The 17,476-nt window shown below is 41.0% G+C and overlaps 2 protein-coding genes and 2 non-coding genes across 10 annotated transcripts in view; 3 read left to right on the top strand and 1 right to left on the bottom strand.

The window, feature by feature from the left end:
- The window catches only part of METTL9 (methyltransferase like 9), a 50,162-nt gene that overhangs the window by 29,970 nt on the left and 2,716 nt on the right, over nt 1-17,476 (top strand). Inside the window, exon 5 of one of the 5 annotated variants that reach the window (XM_032242934.1) lies at nt 6,473-6,893. The exons of the other annotated variants lie outside the window; for them this stretch is intronic. Within the exon in view, the coding sequence (XP_032098825.1) occupies nt 6,473-6,582 (110 nt within the window). The 3' untranslated portion in view covers nt 6,583-6,893. Of the gene's footprint in view, nt 1-6,472; nt 6,894-17,476 lie in introns of those variants that run through there. 5 annotated transcript variants of the gene reach the window in all.
- Nucleotides 1,886-16,481, bottom strand: IGSF6 (immunoglobulin superfamily member 6). Of its 3 annotated transcripts, XM_032242935.1 has the most exons (7): nt 15,574-16,481; nt 10,344-10,703; nt 7,482-7,588; nt 7,328-7,357; nt 6,437-6,487; nt 5,967-6,047; nt 1,886-4,507 (listed from the first exon to the last, which is right to left on the bottom strand). In XM_032242935.1, exons 1-7 carry the CDS (start codon nt 15,848-15,850, stop codon nt 4,448-4,450), a joined length of 966 nt encoding a protein of 321 aa, XP_032098826.1. In that variant the 5' UTR covers nt 15,851-16,481; the 3' UTR covers nt 1,886-4,447. The 3 variants fall into 3 exon arrangements, with proteins under 3 accessions (XP_032098826.1, XP_032098827.1, XP_032098828.1); XM_032242936.1 differs by lacking the exon at nt 7,328-7,357; XM_032242937.1 differs by lacking the exon at nt 1,886-4,507 and having other exon boundaries at nt 5,989-6,047; nt 7,328-7,400.
- Nucleotides 4,959-5,064, top strand: LOC116526763. Its single transcript, XR_004258265.1, has one exon. It is a non-coding gene; the product is annotated as a U6 spliceosomal RNA (small nuclear RNA).
- Nucleotides 5,194-5,300, top strand: LOC116526756. The gene has a single exon (XR_004258259.1). It is a non-coding gene; the product is annotated as a U6 spliceosomal RNA (small nuclear RNA).

Raw genomic sequence — 17,476 nt, forward strand, 5'->3', positions numbered from 1 at the left:
TTTTAAAAAAGTAATTTAGTAATTTAAAAAAATATTCAAGTAACTTACTAGAGGGTTTACAATAAAAAGTTTCTCATCCAGTCCAATTACACAGTCTTGTTCTGATATCTTGAATATTCTTTAAAAGATAGTCTATGCAAATACAAGTACATATGTACATTTAAAAAATTACTTACACAGGCGGTACGCAATTATAGATATTTTTGTTGCCTTTTTCCACTTAAGTGTACCTAGGAAAGTAGTTCTTACCAGCACATATGTCTCCACATGGTTGTCTAGATTTAAGCTGTGGATGCTGCAGCTGGCTTGGACTGGTTTATGAGAGCTGATTGTTGTTTTGGTGGGAATTTAGTGAACTGATTATTAAACATGGCCATTATTGAAATTGACCATGATGGGAGTATTTATACTGTAGAAATTGGAAAACACTGCAAATAGCCTTTTTCTTTTCCAAGCTGGTAGTTAGACATTTGCCAGCACAACACTAGATGTATAACTTTACTAGAGGTGTCTAGATACCAGCAATTTGCTTTGTGGTGTTTCAAAACGAAACAAAACAAAACATTCTCCCCTCCCCTACTCTCCCCCTTTTTTCCTTTTTCTCTTTCTTCTTATTTTTCTTTTTCTTCTTTTCTGACAGGGACTTGCTCTGTTGCCCATACTAGAGAGCAGTGTGGTGTGATCACAGCTCACTGCAGCCTTGACCTCCTGGGCTCAAGCAATCCTCCCACCTCAGCCTCTTGAGTAACTGGTACTACAGGTGGATGCTACCACACCCAGCTAATTTTTGTATTTTTTTGTAGAGAGGGGTTCTGGTGGCATTACCCAGGCCTTCATGACCTCATCTAATCCTAATCACCTCCCAAAGACCGCACTTCCTAATACCATCACGATGGGGGGTAGAGGCCTTAACATATATATTTGGGAGGAACACAAACAAACACACAGTCCGTAACACAGCTTTAAGAGGGAAATGTAATCCCAGCACTTTCGGAGGCCGAGGTGGGGAGATCACTTGAGGTGAGGAGTTTGAGACCAGCCTGGCCAACACAGCAAAACCCTGTTTCTACTAAAAATATGAAAATTACCCAGGCATGGTGGCATGCATCATCTGTAATTCCAGCTACTCAGTAGGTTGAGGCAGGAATACTGATCATACCCAGGAGGTGGAGGTTGCAGTGAGCTAAAAACAAAACAAAACATCTCAAGTCAAACAACAGCAACTTCAAGTAAAAATAAAATAGCATCAGCATCATATTTAAAGTAGAAATATTTTCTTTTTTTCTTTTTTTTTTTTTTGAGACGGAGTTTCGCTCTTGTTACCCAGGCTGGAGTGCAATGGCGCGATCTCGGCTCACCGCAACCTCCGCCTCCCGGGTTCAGGCAATTCTCCTGCCCCAGCCTCCTGAGTCGCTGGGATTACAGGCACGCGCCACCATGCCCAGCTAATTTTTTGTATTTTTAGTAGAGACGGGGTTTCACCACGTTGACCAGGATGGTCTCGATCTCTTGACCTCGTGATCCACCCGCCTCGGCCTCCCACAGTGCTGGGATTACAGGCTTGAGCCACCGCGCCCGGCCTAAAGTAGAAATATTTTCATTAAAGTTGGAAACAAGGCCAGGTGCAGTGGCTCACACCTATAATCCCAATACTTTGGGAGGCCAAGACAGGCCAATCACTTGATTTCAGGAGTTCAAGACCAGCCTGGCCAACATGATGAAACCCTGTCTCTACTAAAAATACAAAAATTAGCCAGGCATGGTGGCAGGTGCCTGTAATCCCAGCTACTCAGGAGGCTGAGGCAGGAGAATCGCTTGAACCCTGGAGGCAGAGGTTGCAGTGAGCTGAGATCACACCATTGCACTCCAGCCTGGGTGCCAAGAGTGAAACTCCATCTCAAGAAAAAAAAAAAGTTACAGCTTAATCCTTTTCATTGAAAATGTTTCTGGGCATAGATAGGAGTATAATTACAACTGTTAGGGATTTGTTGAATGGTCTTTATGGAAAGGGGTGAGGCTTCATGGTGAGGGACTGAAGTATGCCACATATCTTAAATGCTGAAGAAGCATTTTTCTATAGAAACATTGTTAAGTTGCATTGATAGAAAGGCATTTGAGGGCCTACAGTGTACTAAATAGAAGTACCAAGATAAATGAGAATTGTGCTTTTGCTCTTAAAACACAGAATAGTACAGAATATAGAATATCTGTACAATAAACAGATAATGGCAGGGGATTGTGCTAAGAAATAATGGCAAAGTACTGAAGAATTAGACAAAAAGATCCGTTAGCCTCTGGGTGAGTTAGGGAAGGTTTCATGTTGGGGTGAGCTGTGTTTGTGATCTGAAGCATTGTACCCGGCTGAGGGGAACAGCATGTGCAAAAGCATGAAGGTGTGAATAAGGTTTATGTGGGGTGGAGCAAGTTCAGTATGACCCAAGGATAGTTTGCAAAGAGGCCTTTGATTGTATAGTGTAGCACTCAGTAAATATTGTTGGCATCTGAAATCAATGGCTGTACATTCCAAACCATTCTGAAAACTGTTTCCTTTCGGTGTGGGTTTAGTTTAGTTGTTAATTTTGAAATATATTTTTGAACACTGAGGTCTCTGAAACTGCTAGATCTCTAGATTTGTAATTGGGAAAGAAGCTTGCTTGTAGCTTTAACAAAATAAACTCTTCCCAAATAAAACTTGTTTTGAAGTTTGAAAATAAATACTGTTGGCAAGATAGATGAATAATGCATGAATACTGTGTATACACCAGATATTCTTATATATGACCTAGAGGAATATAACTCTTTGGGAAAGTATATGCCACATTTGAGCTTCAAAATCTATCTTTGAAACACAGTTTTTGCTTACAGTGGGAAAGGCATATTGTGAGAAAATACTAGTTTATCTTAGGGATTTTGTCTCCTGATTAGTTACACAACGAACAGTGAATTTTCAGCCCTGGAATTCAATTCAGTACCAAAATGTAATGACTCCCAGAAATGAAAAGCAAATGATCGAATTCAACACTTCTGTTCTCTTGGTGGTATTAATGCTTGCCCTTTTTTGCAGTCTGGTTTAGAAGCTTCTTATTTTACCTGAGCCAGTGGTCTCAGAGTAGGGAAGTATACACTGCAGAATGCACAAGACAGTTTATTTTGCAATATGGCAAGAAAATGTTAGCATTTTTTATTTGTATTGCTGCTTATGCCATTGTTTAATTTCTGTTTTTGTGTATAAGGTACATACGTACATATTCACGCATACACTATACACAAAACACATGTGCCTACACACATGTGCACTCACATGTATACATAGATACACACAAATAAAATGAGGTTCCACTCTCCCTCCTTTCCTCTGTCCATTTTTCTGGGCACATATGATCAGGAAAAGTTTGATATCACTGATTTCAGCCATCAGTGCAAAAACACTTTCAAAGGAATCTTAAAGTATTTAAAATTCTAAGTTTTAAAAAGAATACATCTTAGGCAATACCAGTTTAAAAGAAACACTTAAATGACATAAACATAGTAGTTTGTAAGGTTGTAATTTGTGTTTAATAATACTGATACTTATGAGTTCTTTAGATTTTTTATACCAAAGTAGCTTTCAAAGGACAATTTGTATCATGTTTTCTTAGTGAAGTGGTCCTGAATTCCATAAATACCCTTGCTGTACCTTGCCTCCTATTGACATTTCCCTCCTAAATTGGTTAAAAATCAGTATTACAAATGTACTTGTAAAGTAGACATGTTGCCCACACCTTCCCTGGTGCTGATACTTGGCACAACACTGACATCTAGAGTCAGTTGTGGTTTATTTGTTCTGAAATTTCCTCTGTTTAACCTTCAGCTTTGGACTGTCTGTATTTTGGTTTTTATTTTCTTATTCTAGTCACTATTCTGTTCTCATTTTGCTAGTAGCATGATGTAAGTTACTTTGCATACCCTGGCAGGCAAGCTACCCCAGTGCCCCATGACAGCATCAGAGGAAGTAACTTTCACTAAGGTGCTTTTCAAAATGAACGTCTCTAACTCAAATTTTGTCACTTTGCTCCCTCTCAACTTATTTTAATTGTCCCATGATTTCCACAAACCACAAAGATGATTCTTCCACTCAAGACTGAGGCATATGGCTTAGCTTCAGATCTTCAGGATGGCAGTCATCACACATCTCACGTTGAATGAAACAAACTCAGGATACGTGTTTAAAATAGAATTTTTTCATGGCAAATTTGGAAGGTACTTTGCAGTTGCATTTTGTTGGGTTTTAGTATTTTGTTAATGACTGTTAGTTGTAGTTTCCTTACATTCCGGCATCCTTCTTTGTAGCCAGTTGTCTTTTCTGTTTACCTTTATTTTTTTTAAGATCTGATGGTGTATGTTCATTAACACTGCCATAGCTCCTGCAGCTGGATTTTCAGTGAATTAATTGAACACTAAAACATTTCTATGGTCTTTCATAGTTGGAAAGTGCTCTTCTGTTTTCATAAGTGTTGTTATCTTTCTCCTGCAATAATAAATAGAAAGCCATGTTTAAAGTTGTGTAACCAATGAAGCCACCCACCAAGCAACATGCAAACCACTGGGCCATCTTGGATTCTGGGTCTTAAGTGCCCATTCAGTAACCTTAAAGGTCAGGTTGCCATTTTCCCCATCCGTTTTTAGAGTAGGATGAGGGAACTGAAAAATATTTTTCTTGTTTGGATGCTATTGTCAAAATCCTGGCTGGGAACTTTACAATTCTCACTTCTAGGACTGCCTTCAGGCTGCATACCTTGGTCTTGTTGAAACATGTCCCGGCCTCAGAAAGAAAAATAATTTATAATTACTCAGTGTGGCATCTTAGTAATTAGACTATTTATCATTTTTATGTATCCATATATACACTGGAGGATGAAACAACTACTTAGACAATATTCTTTCCTTGGCAAAAATCCTTTGTAAAAGTTAGATTTTTAGTGCTTGCTTTGGCAGCACATATACTAAAATTGGAACAGTATAGAGAAAGTTATCATGGCCCTTGCGCAGGATGATGCACAAATTCGTGAAGCATTCCATGTTAAAAAAAAAAAAAATTAAAAAGTGAAAGTTGGGCTAAAAAAAAAAAACTATTCAGTCTCCTGTTGCATTTGCCCTCTTGGCTGCTGTTTCAGAGAAAAATATGTTTACTAGTGTATCAATTCAGCTTATTTTGTGCTCACTTTGGCAGCACATATACTAAAATTGGACTGATACAGAGAAGATGAGCATGGCCCCTGCACAAAGATGACATGGAAATGTGTGAAGCGTTGCATAAATTTTAAAAAATAAAAATAACCTTATTTTGTACACATTTTAGCTTATTTGAGCTATCTCATCTTGCATCGTGTAGTCAAAGTATCTGTTCTGCTGAAGCTAAGACAACATCATATTTGAAGAACCTGTTTATATAAGACTTAAAAAAAACACTGTCAGATGTATTATAGATATGGATGTATTATTTTTTTCAGTTCAACTCCAGACACTGGGGAAATGCTCATCTTTAAATATCATTAGCTGCCTCATTTCTAATGTCAATTTATTTTTGCATTATAAGTAACAAGTAATTGTTTTCATAATTCGACCCACAAATGTTTGCAATATCTACTTAACGCCTACCACTGTATGCAGGATACTGTATGGAGTAGCTTTCAATCCATCCTTTTTAAGCATCCTTGTGTATATTGAAAACATTGCTTGTGTCCAGTATGTTTCCGAAAGTTTCCATGGCACTCATCTGCCAGCCTGGGGCTATGTAATATTGTATCAGATGCCTTTTGTTATGTATTTATTAAAACAGGTTCTATATAAAAATGCATTTCATGTGAAAGTTCCCTTTCAGAGTCTTCTGAAGGAAAACATGGTTATTGACAGCTCCTTGGCAGCTTAGTGTTTTCAAACATGCTATTTGTATTACATTTTTTTTTTCATGGACATTTTACACTTACAGGTTGCTGGTTTGTTTCCACATGTCTCTTATGGTATAGTTCTTGAGCAATTTCTTGAAAAATACGCCGAGCACTCTTCTTCTATAAAGACAATGAGAAAAAAAAATCTTTCCTTTGAGAATACAAGCAATGATAACTGCACATCATCAGAACTTTTCTTACTTTATTGCCATCAGTCTTAAAAACTATGCCTTCCCAACAGATGTATGCCTACCTTTAGCTCTTTTGTATTTGAGTACCTTAAATAGAATTTATGGTTGAGAACTGTCCAATTTAAGCTGCAGTTTATCAATTGAGATTATTTTGTCATTGAGTTTCTCAGCAATAGGAAACAGTATCTGTTGATTGAAAGTTACCTTGATATTCTGTTGAAACTTTAAATATTTAAAAACTTAAAATACTTCAACCAGTTTTGAAATAGTTAGAACCAGCCACAGTGTAAAAAATATTTTGAAGGTGTTGGTCTGTACCTTTTGTAAGTCTTCTTTTGTTTCTTTGTTTCTTAGAGGATTGGATTTTGACTGCCAAGAAGAGAAGAAAAGTCTATGAAGCATTTTATGTCCTCATAACAATGGTGGCAGATATCTCATGCCCTAATAAGATTAAACTGACTTAATGCTTAAATGATAGTGAGTAAGAGTTAATTTTTACATCATTTCCAAGGTGCTTTTATTCCATTAAAAACTAGTGGACCAAACTGATGTTGATTGTAGGATTTATAGAAATCCTAACATAATGTATACATCTCTTTTCTTATACGCATAGCAAAAAGGCATTCTTTCTCAATAACTTTAGGCGTTTTTGAAGATTTTAAGGCTGCTTTTAGTCTCTTCATCAACCCATTTTTGTTATTAAAGACCGTTTTGGCCAGGCGAAGTGGTTCATGCCTATAGTCCTAGCACTTTGGGAGGCCGAGGCAGGTGGATCATGAGGTCAGGAGTTTGAGACCAGTCTGGCCAATATGGTGAAATCCCATCTCTACTAAAAATACAAAAAATTAGCTGGGTGTGGTATGTACGCCTATAGTCCCAGCTGCTCAGGAGGCTAAGGCAGGAGAATTTGCTTGACCCCAGGAGGCAGAGGTTGCAGTCAGCCAAGATCGCGCCACTGCATTCCAGCCTGGGTGACAGAGCAAGACTCCGTCTCAAAAAACAAACAAAAAAATCATTCTTAAGGCTTTCATAGATAACAGTAATATCTTCCCACCACTTCCCCTCCCCTCACCCCTACAGCAGAAAGATAGTCTAGCAGATGGTTCTCTTCTTAATCCCATGTTACTGGCTTTAAAGAGAAAACACTAAGTTGTGTCCTCTGGCTTATAATTTCAGTGATGAGAATGTATGATGCTTTCTTCCACAGACCTCCTCTGCAGGTGATGTTCCTCCCTGCAGCTGCACAGGAAAATATTAGATGAGCTCTTGCTGAGGTCCATAACTTGTGGAGAGATAGAAATTGTTTTTCTTTTGATAATATTCAAGGTTATAGAGACATCCCATGCAAGAAGATTTGACTTACTTTGGAGAGGAGTATGAAGGCCACGCATACACCAGTCACATAGACAGAGAGCAGTGATATAAGAGCTGTCAGGACACTCCACAGTTCCTTGCTGATAAGCTTAATTTCTTAATCACAAAAACAGAAAGAAGCACAGTCTCTATTAAAGCCTATTCTTGCAAATACATGTATAAAGTATCATAGACACTGCATGTTAGAGGTGAAATGTGAGCTTACTCTGCTTGCCCTATTCATATAAAAACTGACCTCAAAAGGTACTCAAGTATGTGATTGTTAAAGCCAGTTCATTAATTCTTTAAATGTATTATGCCAAAAATGTTACTGGTTTTTAAAAATTAAAAAAAAATTCAACCAACCATCTGTCATATTGGTAGCATCACTTTTTAGATAAAGCCTCATTTGTGCTCGCTTTGGCAGCGCATATACTAAAATTGGAAAGCATCATTTGAAGTTAGATAAACATTTCCAGACAGTTTGTTCAAGGGCATCTAAAATCTCTTCTGGTAGAAATGTTTTTCCAAGATCATCAAGAGTCTGCCTATGTGGTTAAGATATTTTCACATGTATTTGTTAAGGATAATATTTATAACCTTGGAACTAGTACACACAGCCAAAGAGCCTGTCTGTGAAAGAATCTGGGAAGGCCATACATTGAGGAGCGCAGTGCTCACTGCGTACTTAAAAGACAGGCACTTTTGCTGCATGTGTCCTTCCTGCTTTATGATAATATTCTGGAAATAGAGTTATTGAATCCATTTTCACATTCTGAATTTCTCCCTCCTTGCAGAAATTGTCTTGTGCTCTGGGTAGGGATTAAGTAACATGCCGTCTCTTCAATTACCTGACTATTTGGAGTACAAAGCACAATTAGATTTGTACTTACTGTCTGAATAGCCTGTACTTTCCAACTAAATATCCCATAGATGAGGCTGGACATGGTGGCTCATGCCTGTCATCCCATCACTTTGGGAGGCTGAGGTGGGAAGATTGCTTAAGGTCAGGAGTTCAAGACCAGCCTGGCTAACATGGTGAAACTCCGTGTCTACTAAAAATACAAAAATTAACTGGGCTTGTTGGTGGACGCCTGTAATTGCAGCTACTTGGGAGGTTGAAGCAGGAGAATGACTTGAATCTGGGAGGTGGAGGTTGGTTGCAGTGAATTGAGATCATGCCACTGCAGTCCAGCCTGGGCAACAGAGGAAGACTGTCTTAAAAAAAAAAGTCCATAACTGCTTATCCTGTGAATGCAGTTTATGCAGCATGTGTTTTTATTTGTGAAACCAACAAGTTAACCACATCTATACAACTTAAATAAAAAAACTCCAGTGCTAAATTAGGAGATCTGTAGAAAAGACAGGAAGTAGCCATGTGTATCTTAACACTTTCACTTTTGCTCATGAAGAATTTCTGTACATAAGCCTTGCTGTTTTTGAGACCTTCATCTTTTTACAAGCTATTTTTCCTTTTACTAACGTTTTTAGAAGGCTAATGCAGTGAGACATACAAATCTCTAAAGCTGTGTGTGTAATGTCAGTAGCTAACATTTGTTATTTTCTATATGCCAGGAACTATTAAAATGCTTTATGTGCATTAACTGGTTTATAATTTAGCTGACAGGTGAGAATAAACTCAGGTTAAATGACATTTGAACATCAAAAGCCCATTAGAACCCTAGTAGTTTAAAAGCAGGGATTATAATACTGGATGATCTCCCTTCCTCAGAGTCCTATTTTAGAATAGAAGGGTTGGTTGATTTTGAGTTAATGTTTTAATGATCTCAGTGCCCATCATACCAGGGTCCTTTCTAGGGGAAGAGACCCCAGCAAGGCAAGGAGTTGCTGCTTTTCTCTCTCTTTTTTTTTTTTCAGAATCATGTAAAGCTTTTTCTCTGAAATTCCTTTTTTTTTCTCTGAAATTTCTTAATCTTAGTCTTCTCAAGGGAATGACTTGGTGAAATTACTGATAGAATTTACCTGTGTTCGATGTCCTTGCTCAGGTGAGGAATTGTCATGGGTTTTACCAAATATTAGGAAGTGATGTCCAGGCAGAATGGGAAAGCTCAGAGATCCCTGAGTAGCTTCTCTCCAAATCTGTGCTTATTCTCCATATTGCATATTTTCTGTGGGTCCAATTTATTGATCACTTAGGCTTCTCTAGCACTTTGTTCTAGATGGTGCATTACCAGACCAGTTCCTGAGAAAGCTGATAGTTACTCACCACAAGCTTCCCTTTGGACATGGTACTTTACACTAAATCACTGTAATATACAAAAGGGATGAGCATGGCTCATGTGAAGGTTAGCCTTCACTGTGAAGAGAGAATAGAGCACCAGCATATCACTGACTTTGTGTTAGTGGATGTTTGAAATGAGTTGGAGTAGTTCTTTTATTTTATTTTTCTGAGTTGGAGACTTGCTCTATCACCCAGGCTGGAGTGCAGTGGCATGATCTCGGCTCACTGCAACCTTCGCCTCCTGGGTTACAAGGGATTTTCCTGCCTCAGCCTCCCAAGTAGCTGGGACTTCAGGTGCATGCCATCACGCTCGGCTAATTTTTGTATTTTGTGTAGAGATGTGTTTCATCATGTTGGCCAGGCTGGCCTTGAACTCTTGACCTCAAGTAATTGGCTCGTCTTGATCTCCCAAAGTGCTGGGATTACAGGTGTGAGCCACCCTGTCCAACCAGTTAGGAGTGGTTCTTTAGTACAAACCTCATGGTGACTTGTGCTCAGATCACACCCTTTACTGACTAAGGTATTCACTTAGCAAATTTATCTCCTGATTTCTGCATGTGAGTGAGGTAATGATTTTACAGGTCTGAACAAGATGCAATGATGCACTGAAATAAAGCCTTGCTGACTGACCTCTTACCACCAGTGTGGTCCCTCCTCCGGTCTGCTTAGCTCTTGCTTCCAGTGCGCTGGGGAATGCTATTCCGCAGATGTAAATTGCACTGTCATTTGAAGTCACTCTGTTTACAGTGAGAGAAACCTGGTTTTCTGTGGGTGCTTCCCTCACTGTGAACTTGTCTGCCTCACTTTTGCACCCGTCCAGGCACAGGTTCTCAGGCTGGTGAGCGCCATAGCGAAACCACAGGTGTGTTGGTCTCTCGGAAGGGCACCCGGTTGCGAAGAAGGTACACTTTATGGTGACAGCCTCGTAAGTGTAGTCCACTTCTATGTACTGTGGTTGTGTGACGGAGACAGTACAGGCACCTAAAACACCTGTGGGAGGAAGCAGATGAGTGGTTTAATGGGCTTCTCACCTCACTTCGCCTGTGCTTTTATTTTACTTATAATTTTGGGGTAGGAAACCCAGCCATTCTGTTCTTTTTCTTACCTTAATCCCAATGTAAATAAGACTAAAAATAGACACCAGTGGTCCTCACTTGTCCCAACTGCTCCTGTTTTCTGACCTTGACCTGCTGGGTCACGTGATGTCTGTTCACTGACATGAGGCCAGCCCTAGAGAGGCTCCAGGGGAACAGAGTCCTGCACAGAGGTGGCACCATATTGGAGTCAGAAGTTTGGGGCGTCTGTGACTCTCCTTACAAGCTTTCCTTCGATCCAATCACTTAATCTCCCAGCCTCCTCCCTCATTCGCACCCTGGCCTTCCTGGAGTGCTGTGTTCAGTGCGGTACCCTGTGTCAAAGCTCCCCAGACAAACGCTGCTGCTGCCGCTGATGGAACCCATGAGCAGCAGCGATGTTTGTGCTTTGTGGGAGTTGGGATTGCCAGGAATTCATGGCTGTTCACAATTGTACCTTTGTGAGCCTGGTGTCCCTTTGGGAAACATGATAAAAGGCAAGATGTACACCTGTGGAAATGCAGCCCTGGCTTAGCCTGCTATGTCTTTGATTACTGAGCAGGGACCAAATGAGCTCGCCAGGCCATGGCTAAGCAGATTTGTTTTCTTCCTGGCACGTGTGTGCTGCTTTGTAGGCCCTTGTAGCATTTATCTCATTTAATTAACAATATTGTAAAGAGCACAGACTTGAGTTCAGATCCTAGCTCTGCCTGTTCCCAGCATTATAATCTCAGCGTCTCAGTTTCCTCATTAGCAAATGGGGATAGTATTATTGACCTCATGCGGTTAGTGTGACGTTCAAGACGATGCCTAGGGAGTATTCACCTGCCTAAGCTATAGTAAGTATTTAATAGAAGGCAGTGATTGCTGCTGCAGCCATCACTGCAACTGTTCCCACAGTGTCAGGTGGCCATTTGAGAGATGGTTGTGGACATCTGTCTGCGAGGTGTGTTCACAGAGCTGGGACTAGTCACCCAGTCCAGTGCACTTTCCAACATGCAGTGGTCTTCCAAGTTAAGTCCCCCACCTTGGCCTTCATATCCCAGGCATGTGAAGGTGGAAAGCTACTCAGGTGCACAAATGGAAAGACCCGCCCTAAACCCTTCTTGCGGCAGGGGAGGCCGTAGGTAAAACAGTATTGGTTGAGACAAATTGGAATTTGTCAAGGTTTTGGTCTGACTTCAGCCTGGTCGTATGTTCCCCAATGTTTCTATTTGTGTGAATTTGTCCTTTGCTACTGTAAATGGAATTGAAAAGTCATTCCAAGTGGCCTGATGCTTAACTTTAAGACAGGGGCTTTTTTCTCTTAGTGTTTCACTTATGGGTCCCCATTCATAACAGCAGAGAATTAAAGTTAGAATCATGCCATTTGTAATGCGAGTCTCTTCTCACCGGGTTTTTCTTGTGTGTTTGTTTTTGTTACTGTTTTTAAATAGAGTCTCTGTCTCCCAGGCTGGAGTGCAGTGGTGCAATCATGGCTCACTGCAACCTTGACCTCCTGGGTTCAAGCCATCCTCCTGCCTTAGCCTCTAAAAAGTAGTGAGGACTACAGGCATGTACCACTGTGTCCAGCTAATTTTTGTATTTTTGGTATCAGCGGGGTCTCACCATGTTGCCCAGGCTGGTCTTGAACTCCTGAACTCAAACAATCTGCTTGCCTTGGCCTTCCAAAGTGCTGGAATTACAGGTGTGAGCCATCACGTCTGGCCCTCTTCTCACCATGTTATATTTTGGTATTTATGCTATGTGAGATGAGCTGGGAGCTCTGTGGTGACCTGATAAATGCAAACCAAACAAGAGGGTACAATCACCTGGAGGAGGCCTGCAGGCTTCTCAGAGCTTCAGGTCTGCGGGAGACCTAGCTCAGCTCCATCTCCAGCCAAGGGGACTGGATCCTCTCTCAAGTCTGAGAAATACAACCTCATGTATCCTGCCCAGACTCAAGCACCTTACAAGTACAGTGAAACATTTTATAGTATTTACTGATTAGAAATGTAAAATGGAATTGGGTTTGCCAGAACTTAGCAAGGTTAAGCAGTGTCTCAATCTCAAGTCATCTTTTGCATAATTATTTTTAAACAGTGGATGATTCCATTATTTACACATTATTTTTATTTTTGAGATAGGGTCGCCCAAACTGGAATGCAGTGGTGGGATCTCAGCTCACTGTAGCCTTTGCCTCCTGGGCTCAAGCAGTCCTCTCGCTGCAGCCTCTGGAGTAGCTGAGACTACAGGCGTGCACCACCACGCCTAGCTAATTTTTTTTTATGTTTAGTAGAAACAGGGTTTTGCCATGTTGGCCAGACTGGTCTCAAACTCCTGAGCTCTAACAATATATCTACCTCAGCCTTCCAAATCAGATAGTGTTTTTAAAAGGGATCTAAGGAGCCAGGCGTGGTGGTGTGCCCATTAGTCCCAGCTATTCAGGAGTCTGAGGCGGTAGGCTGATTGAGCCCAGGAATTCCAGGCTGCAGTGAGCTCTGATGCCACCACTGCACTCTAGCCTGGGTAGCATTGTGCAGCCCTGTCTCTATCAAAGGAATAGAGGCTGGGCGTGGTGGCTCATGCCTGTAATCCCAGTACTTTGGGAGGCTGAGGTGGGCACATCACCTGAGGTCAGGAGTTCAAGACCAGCCTGGCCAACATGGTGAAACCCCATCTCAACTAAAAAATAAAAATATTAGCCAGGTGTGGTGGCAGATGCCTGTAATCCCTAGCTACTTGAGAGGCTGAGGCAAGAGAATTGTTTGAACGCAGGAGGTGGAAGTTCCAGTGAGCTGAGATTGTGCCACTGCACTCCAGCCTGGGTGACAGAGTGAGACTCTTGTTTCAAAAAAAAAACAAGGTTGGGGGGATCTGACTTTTAACATTTTTCTTTAAAAACTAGTAATATAGGATTAAAAAAACAGGCGTTTGTAACTTTGGAATTTCATATCTCTGCTTATTTCTGCCTTCTTCCCAATTAGTCTGAGTGCGGGAGAAAACCAACTGCAGTGATTTCCTATGTGAGCAGGGACTTGTGACAAAACTGCAGTTCCCTTCCCCCACCACTTAGGCAACATATTAACAAAAAAGAGAAGTTTGGATATGTCACACCACAGCCTGCTCCTGTGAAAAATTTCTTTTAAGAATCCTCATAGTCTAGGATTTGTTTTTTAAACACAGTATCCAATGAAAATGTTGAAGATTTATTTCCTCGGTGGAGGGAATAAAAAGATTATTTTTATTATTTTAAAAAACCAGCCAGGTGAGGTGACTGATGCCTGTAATCCCAGCACTTTGGGAGGCCGAGGTGGGTAGATCATGAGGTCAGGAGTTCGAGACTAGCCTGACCAACATGGTGAAACCCTGTCTCTACTAAAAATACAAAAATTAGCTGGGTGTGGTGGCATGGGGCCTATTATCCCAGCTACTCAGGAGGCTGAGGCAGGAGAGTCACTTGAACCCAGGAGGTGGAGGTTGCAGTGAGCTGAGATCATGCCACTGCACTCCAGCCTGAGCGACAAAGCAAGACTCCGTCTCAAAAACAACAACAACAACAACAAAACAAACCATATTGAAAGTAAATTGGAAACTAATTCTTGACTTTTAAACAAAGCTGTCTATCTAGTAAGTAAGAAGTAAGTAAGTGTCTTGCTCTATTGCCTAGGCTGGAGTGCAGTAGCACGATCACAGCTCCCCTGCAACCTCAAACTCCTGGGTTCAGGTGATCCTCCTGCCTCAGCCTCCCAAGTAGATGAGGCTTCAGGTGCATGCCATCACGCTTAGCTAATTTTTTTATTGTGTAGAAATGAGGGTCACATTATGTTGTTCATGCTGGTCTTGAACTCCTGGGCTCAAGCTCTCCTCCCACTCTGGCCCCAAAAGTGCAGGGATTACAGACATGAACCACTATGCCCAGCCCAAAGCTTTTAAAAAAATTATTATTATATTAGGTTTCAAATTTCTAACATATCAAAGTAGCAGATAGTAGTCATCCCCTGCTTCCACTCAATCTTGTTTTTTTCTCCTCCCACCTACTCCCTCATGCCCATATTATTTTAGAGCAAATCCCAGCCATATCTGCAAATATCTTTCAGAATCTATCTCTAAAAGAGAATTCTTCTTTAAAATAATGCTAATTAAAACAGTCTATGAAAGTAATATATGCTTATTAGGAAATAAAACAGATTATTAAAAGTAGAAGCAAAAAGTCACCCATAGTCCTTTTGCCTGAAATAACCCCCATTAACATTTTGGTGTATTTCTTTACAGATAAGAAAAAATTAATTTTAAGAACTTTGCCCCCTTCCCTGCCCTACTTTCTATTTCATAGATAAAAAACAGGGGTAGGCAGAATTTTAAAAATACATTATGGGATGGCTATTCTCTATAGAAGGAGTCATGGTAGTTTTTTTTTTCTTAAATGAAAAGTACTTTTATAGAAATTGTTCTTTGAAACTATTCAGCAAATATTGTTTAATGTTTTTTATGTGCACATCAAGTTTGCATGACAATTGTTGATGACTTGTACATATTATTTTAATAATATTTTCAACCCTTTGTCAGATCGTCTCCAAAGCAGCATAATAGCAAAGAGACTTTTCAAGGTTAATGTGAAACTTTTTCTCAGCTGTTTTCTTTATTATCTATTTCTTAGGGGAAAAAGGAAACCTGTCCCCTTAGGCAATTTCCATAATGTTATACATTTAAAAATTAATCTGAAGGAGCTTAAAATATAAACGCATTAGGTGAAAAATAGCAAGCGATTTAAATAAAATGAAGGAGGAGAAGAAAACGAACCTTACCGACATAAAATAGAATGAGATTGGTTTGCAGATGGCGAGCGAGGTTGCTTCTGCTCACAGTCCCCATTTCTGTGTGTGCTGGGGCGGGTTGGGGTGTGTATTCAAAAGGAAAGTTGGCTTTCTTTTTTTCAGAAGGGAAGAGCTGAAGAGAGGAACCTCTTATGAAGCAACCATAATCAGGAACTTTTTGAAATTGTGTAAGGATGGTTTGTAACACAGCTTCACCATTTGACGGTGAGATTTTGACCTGGAGCACATTTAGAAATGTGTGTATCATTTTTTCCCATGGATTTTACGGTCCTCTTAGGTGTTAGATGTTCTTGGATCTTGATTTGCACATAGCACATATTCCCAGGAAGAAGGAGTGTTCTTTGACAGACAATTCGTACTTGGATTTTTTCAGAACAGTTCAGTCACTGTCCAGGCTACCTGCTGTGGGTCCCACTCTGGGCCAGTAACTGCTGGGAACAAAGAAACAGCAGAAGGAGAAGTGGCTTCAGGTAGAGACAAGAGAAAAGTTAGTAAACAACACATTCTAGTGCAGTGAAGAAATAAATTGTCTTTTATTAACTAGTTGTATTCCAGCTTTGAATCCAAAAAAACCTCCCCCCTCCGCCTTTTTTGAGACAGGGTCTCTTTCACCAAGACTGGAGTGCAGTGGCAAGATTGTGGCCCTTTGCAGCCTCAGCCTCCTGAGTAGCTGGGACTACAGACATGCACCACCATGCCCAGCTAATTTTTATTTTGTTGTAGATTGTATGTTGTCTAGGCTAGTCCTGGCCTCAAGCAACCCTCCTGCCTTGGCCTCCCAAAGTGTTAGGATTACAAGTGTAAGCCACCCTGCCTGGCCCAGAGACCCCTTTTTAATGTGTTGAGAAACAAATATGTGGGCCCTCTGTCCCCCGTGCCTCTCCCCTGACGCTTAGTGGTGATTGAGTAAAGCTCTCCTTTGTAAGCAGCAGAAGCAGACTCAGGCTGACTTAAGCAAAAGGAAATTTATTGCAAGCATTTGGGGATAGCTCCTAGAGTCACTGGGAGGGCTAGTGAACCTTGTGTGGGATCTACAGCCAGGAAGAATGCCCCAAATCACAGTTAATGGGTCTGAAGAGCATGCTGCTGCCACTGCCAAGCACTGGGTGCCGTCAGCCCTGTCGTCAGCATCCCTCAACCACTGCCCTGGCCCCTTGGTCTCACTGCCATTGCTCCACTCCCAGAGATGGAGAAGCTCATGTCCCCACTGCTCTGGGTCACTGGCTCTTCATTCCAGGGCTCCGGCAAGTGTGCTTGGCTCAGGCTGCCTGCCGGTGCCTCAGCTCCCTGGCAGGCCAGGAAAGCCGGCTCCCAGCCCTTGCCTCTCTCCCAGACTCTGGGCAGGCAATTCCCCAGACATGGGAAGAGCGTCATCTGCGTCACTGAAAGTTAGGAAAAATCTCTCCACCATGGTGTCTGTGCCTTTGGCATCTGCTCATTATGTATTTTCTCATTAACAGGAAGTTATTCTCAGTCTGGTTTTAACACTTCAAAGGATATATGTAGTTTTTGTATCACCATAGCACCTAAAAAGCACCCCCAAAGTTAAATATGCTGTCATCTTTGTGTGTTGTCTGTAGTCAGTGCTGGGCTCGTATGTGAATTAGAGGACCTTACCTAATCCCCTTGTACCACAGGCATCTCCTGCTCATAGGTTTGGAAATGACTGAAAGAGACTTCATCTGTAGTCCAAGAAATGTCGGAGGGTGCATCCATCCTGGTGTTCCACCTCTCTGGTCCTGGAGCTTAATGTTTATAAACTTGTTCTGAAAAGGCAGGGAATGGGTCAACTTCCCTTGAAAAACTCTCCAATGATCTGTTTGTATAAATTAAAATCCTTCATGAGCCTATTTTTATTTTCAGCCTAATAAAT

The sequence above is a fragment of the Sapajus apella genome, unplaced genomic scaffold, assembly GCF_009761245.1.
Source record: "Sapajus apella isolate SASKATOON/1434 unplaced genomic scaffold, GSC_monkey_1.0 scaffold51, whole genome shotgun sequence".
NCBI classification, from domain to species: domain Eukaryota; kingdom Metazoa; phylum Chordata; class Mammalia; order Primates; family Cebidae; genus Sapajus; species Sapajus apella.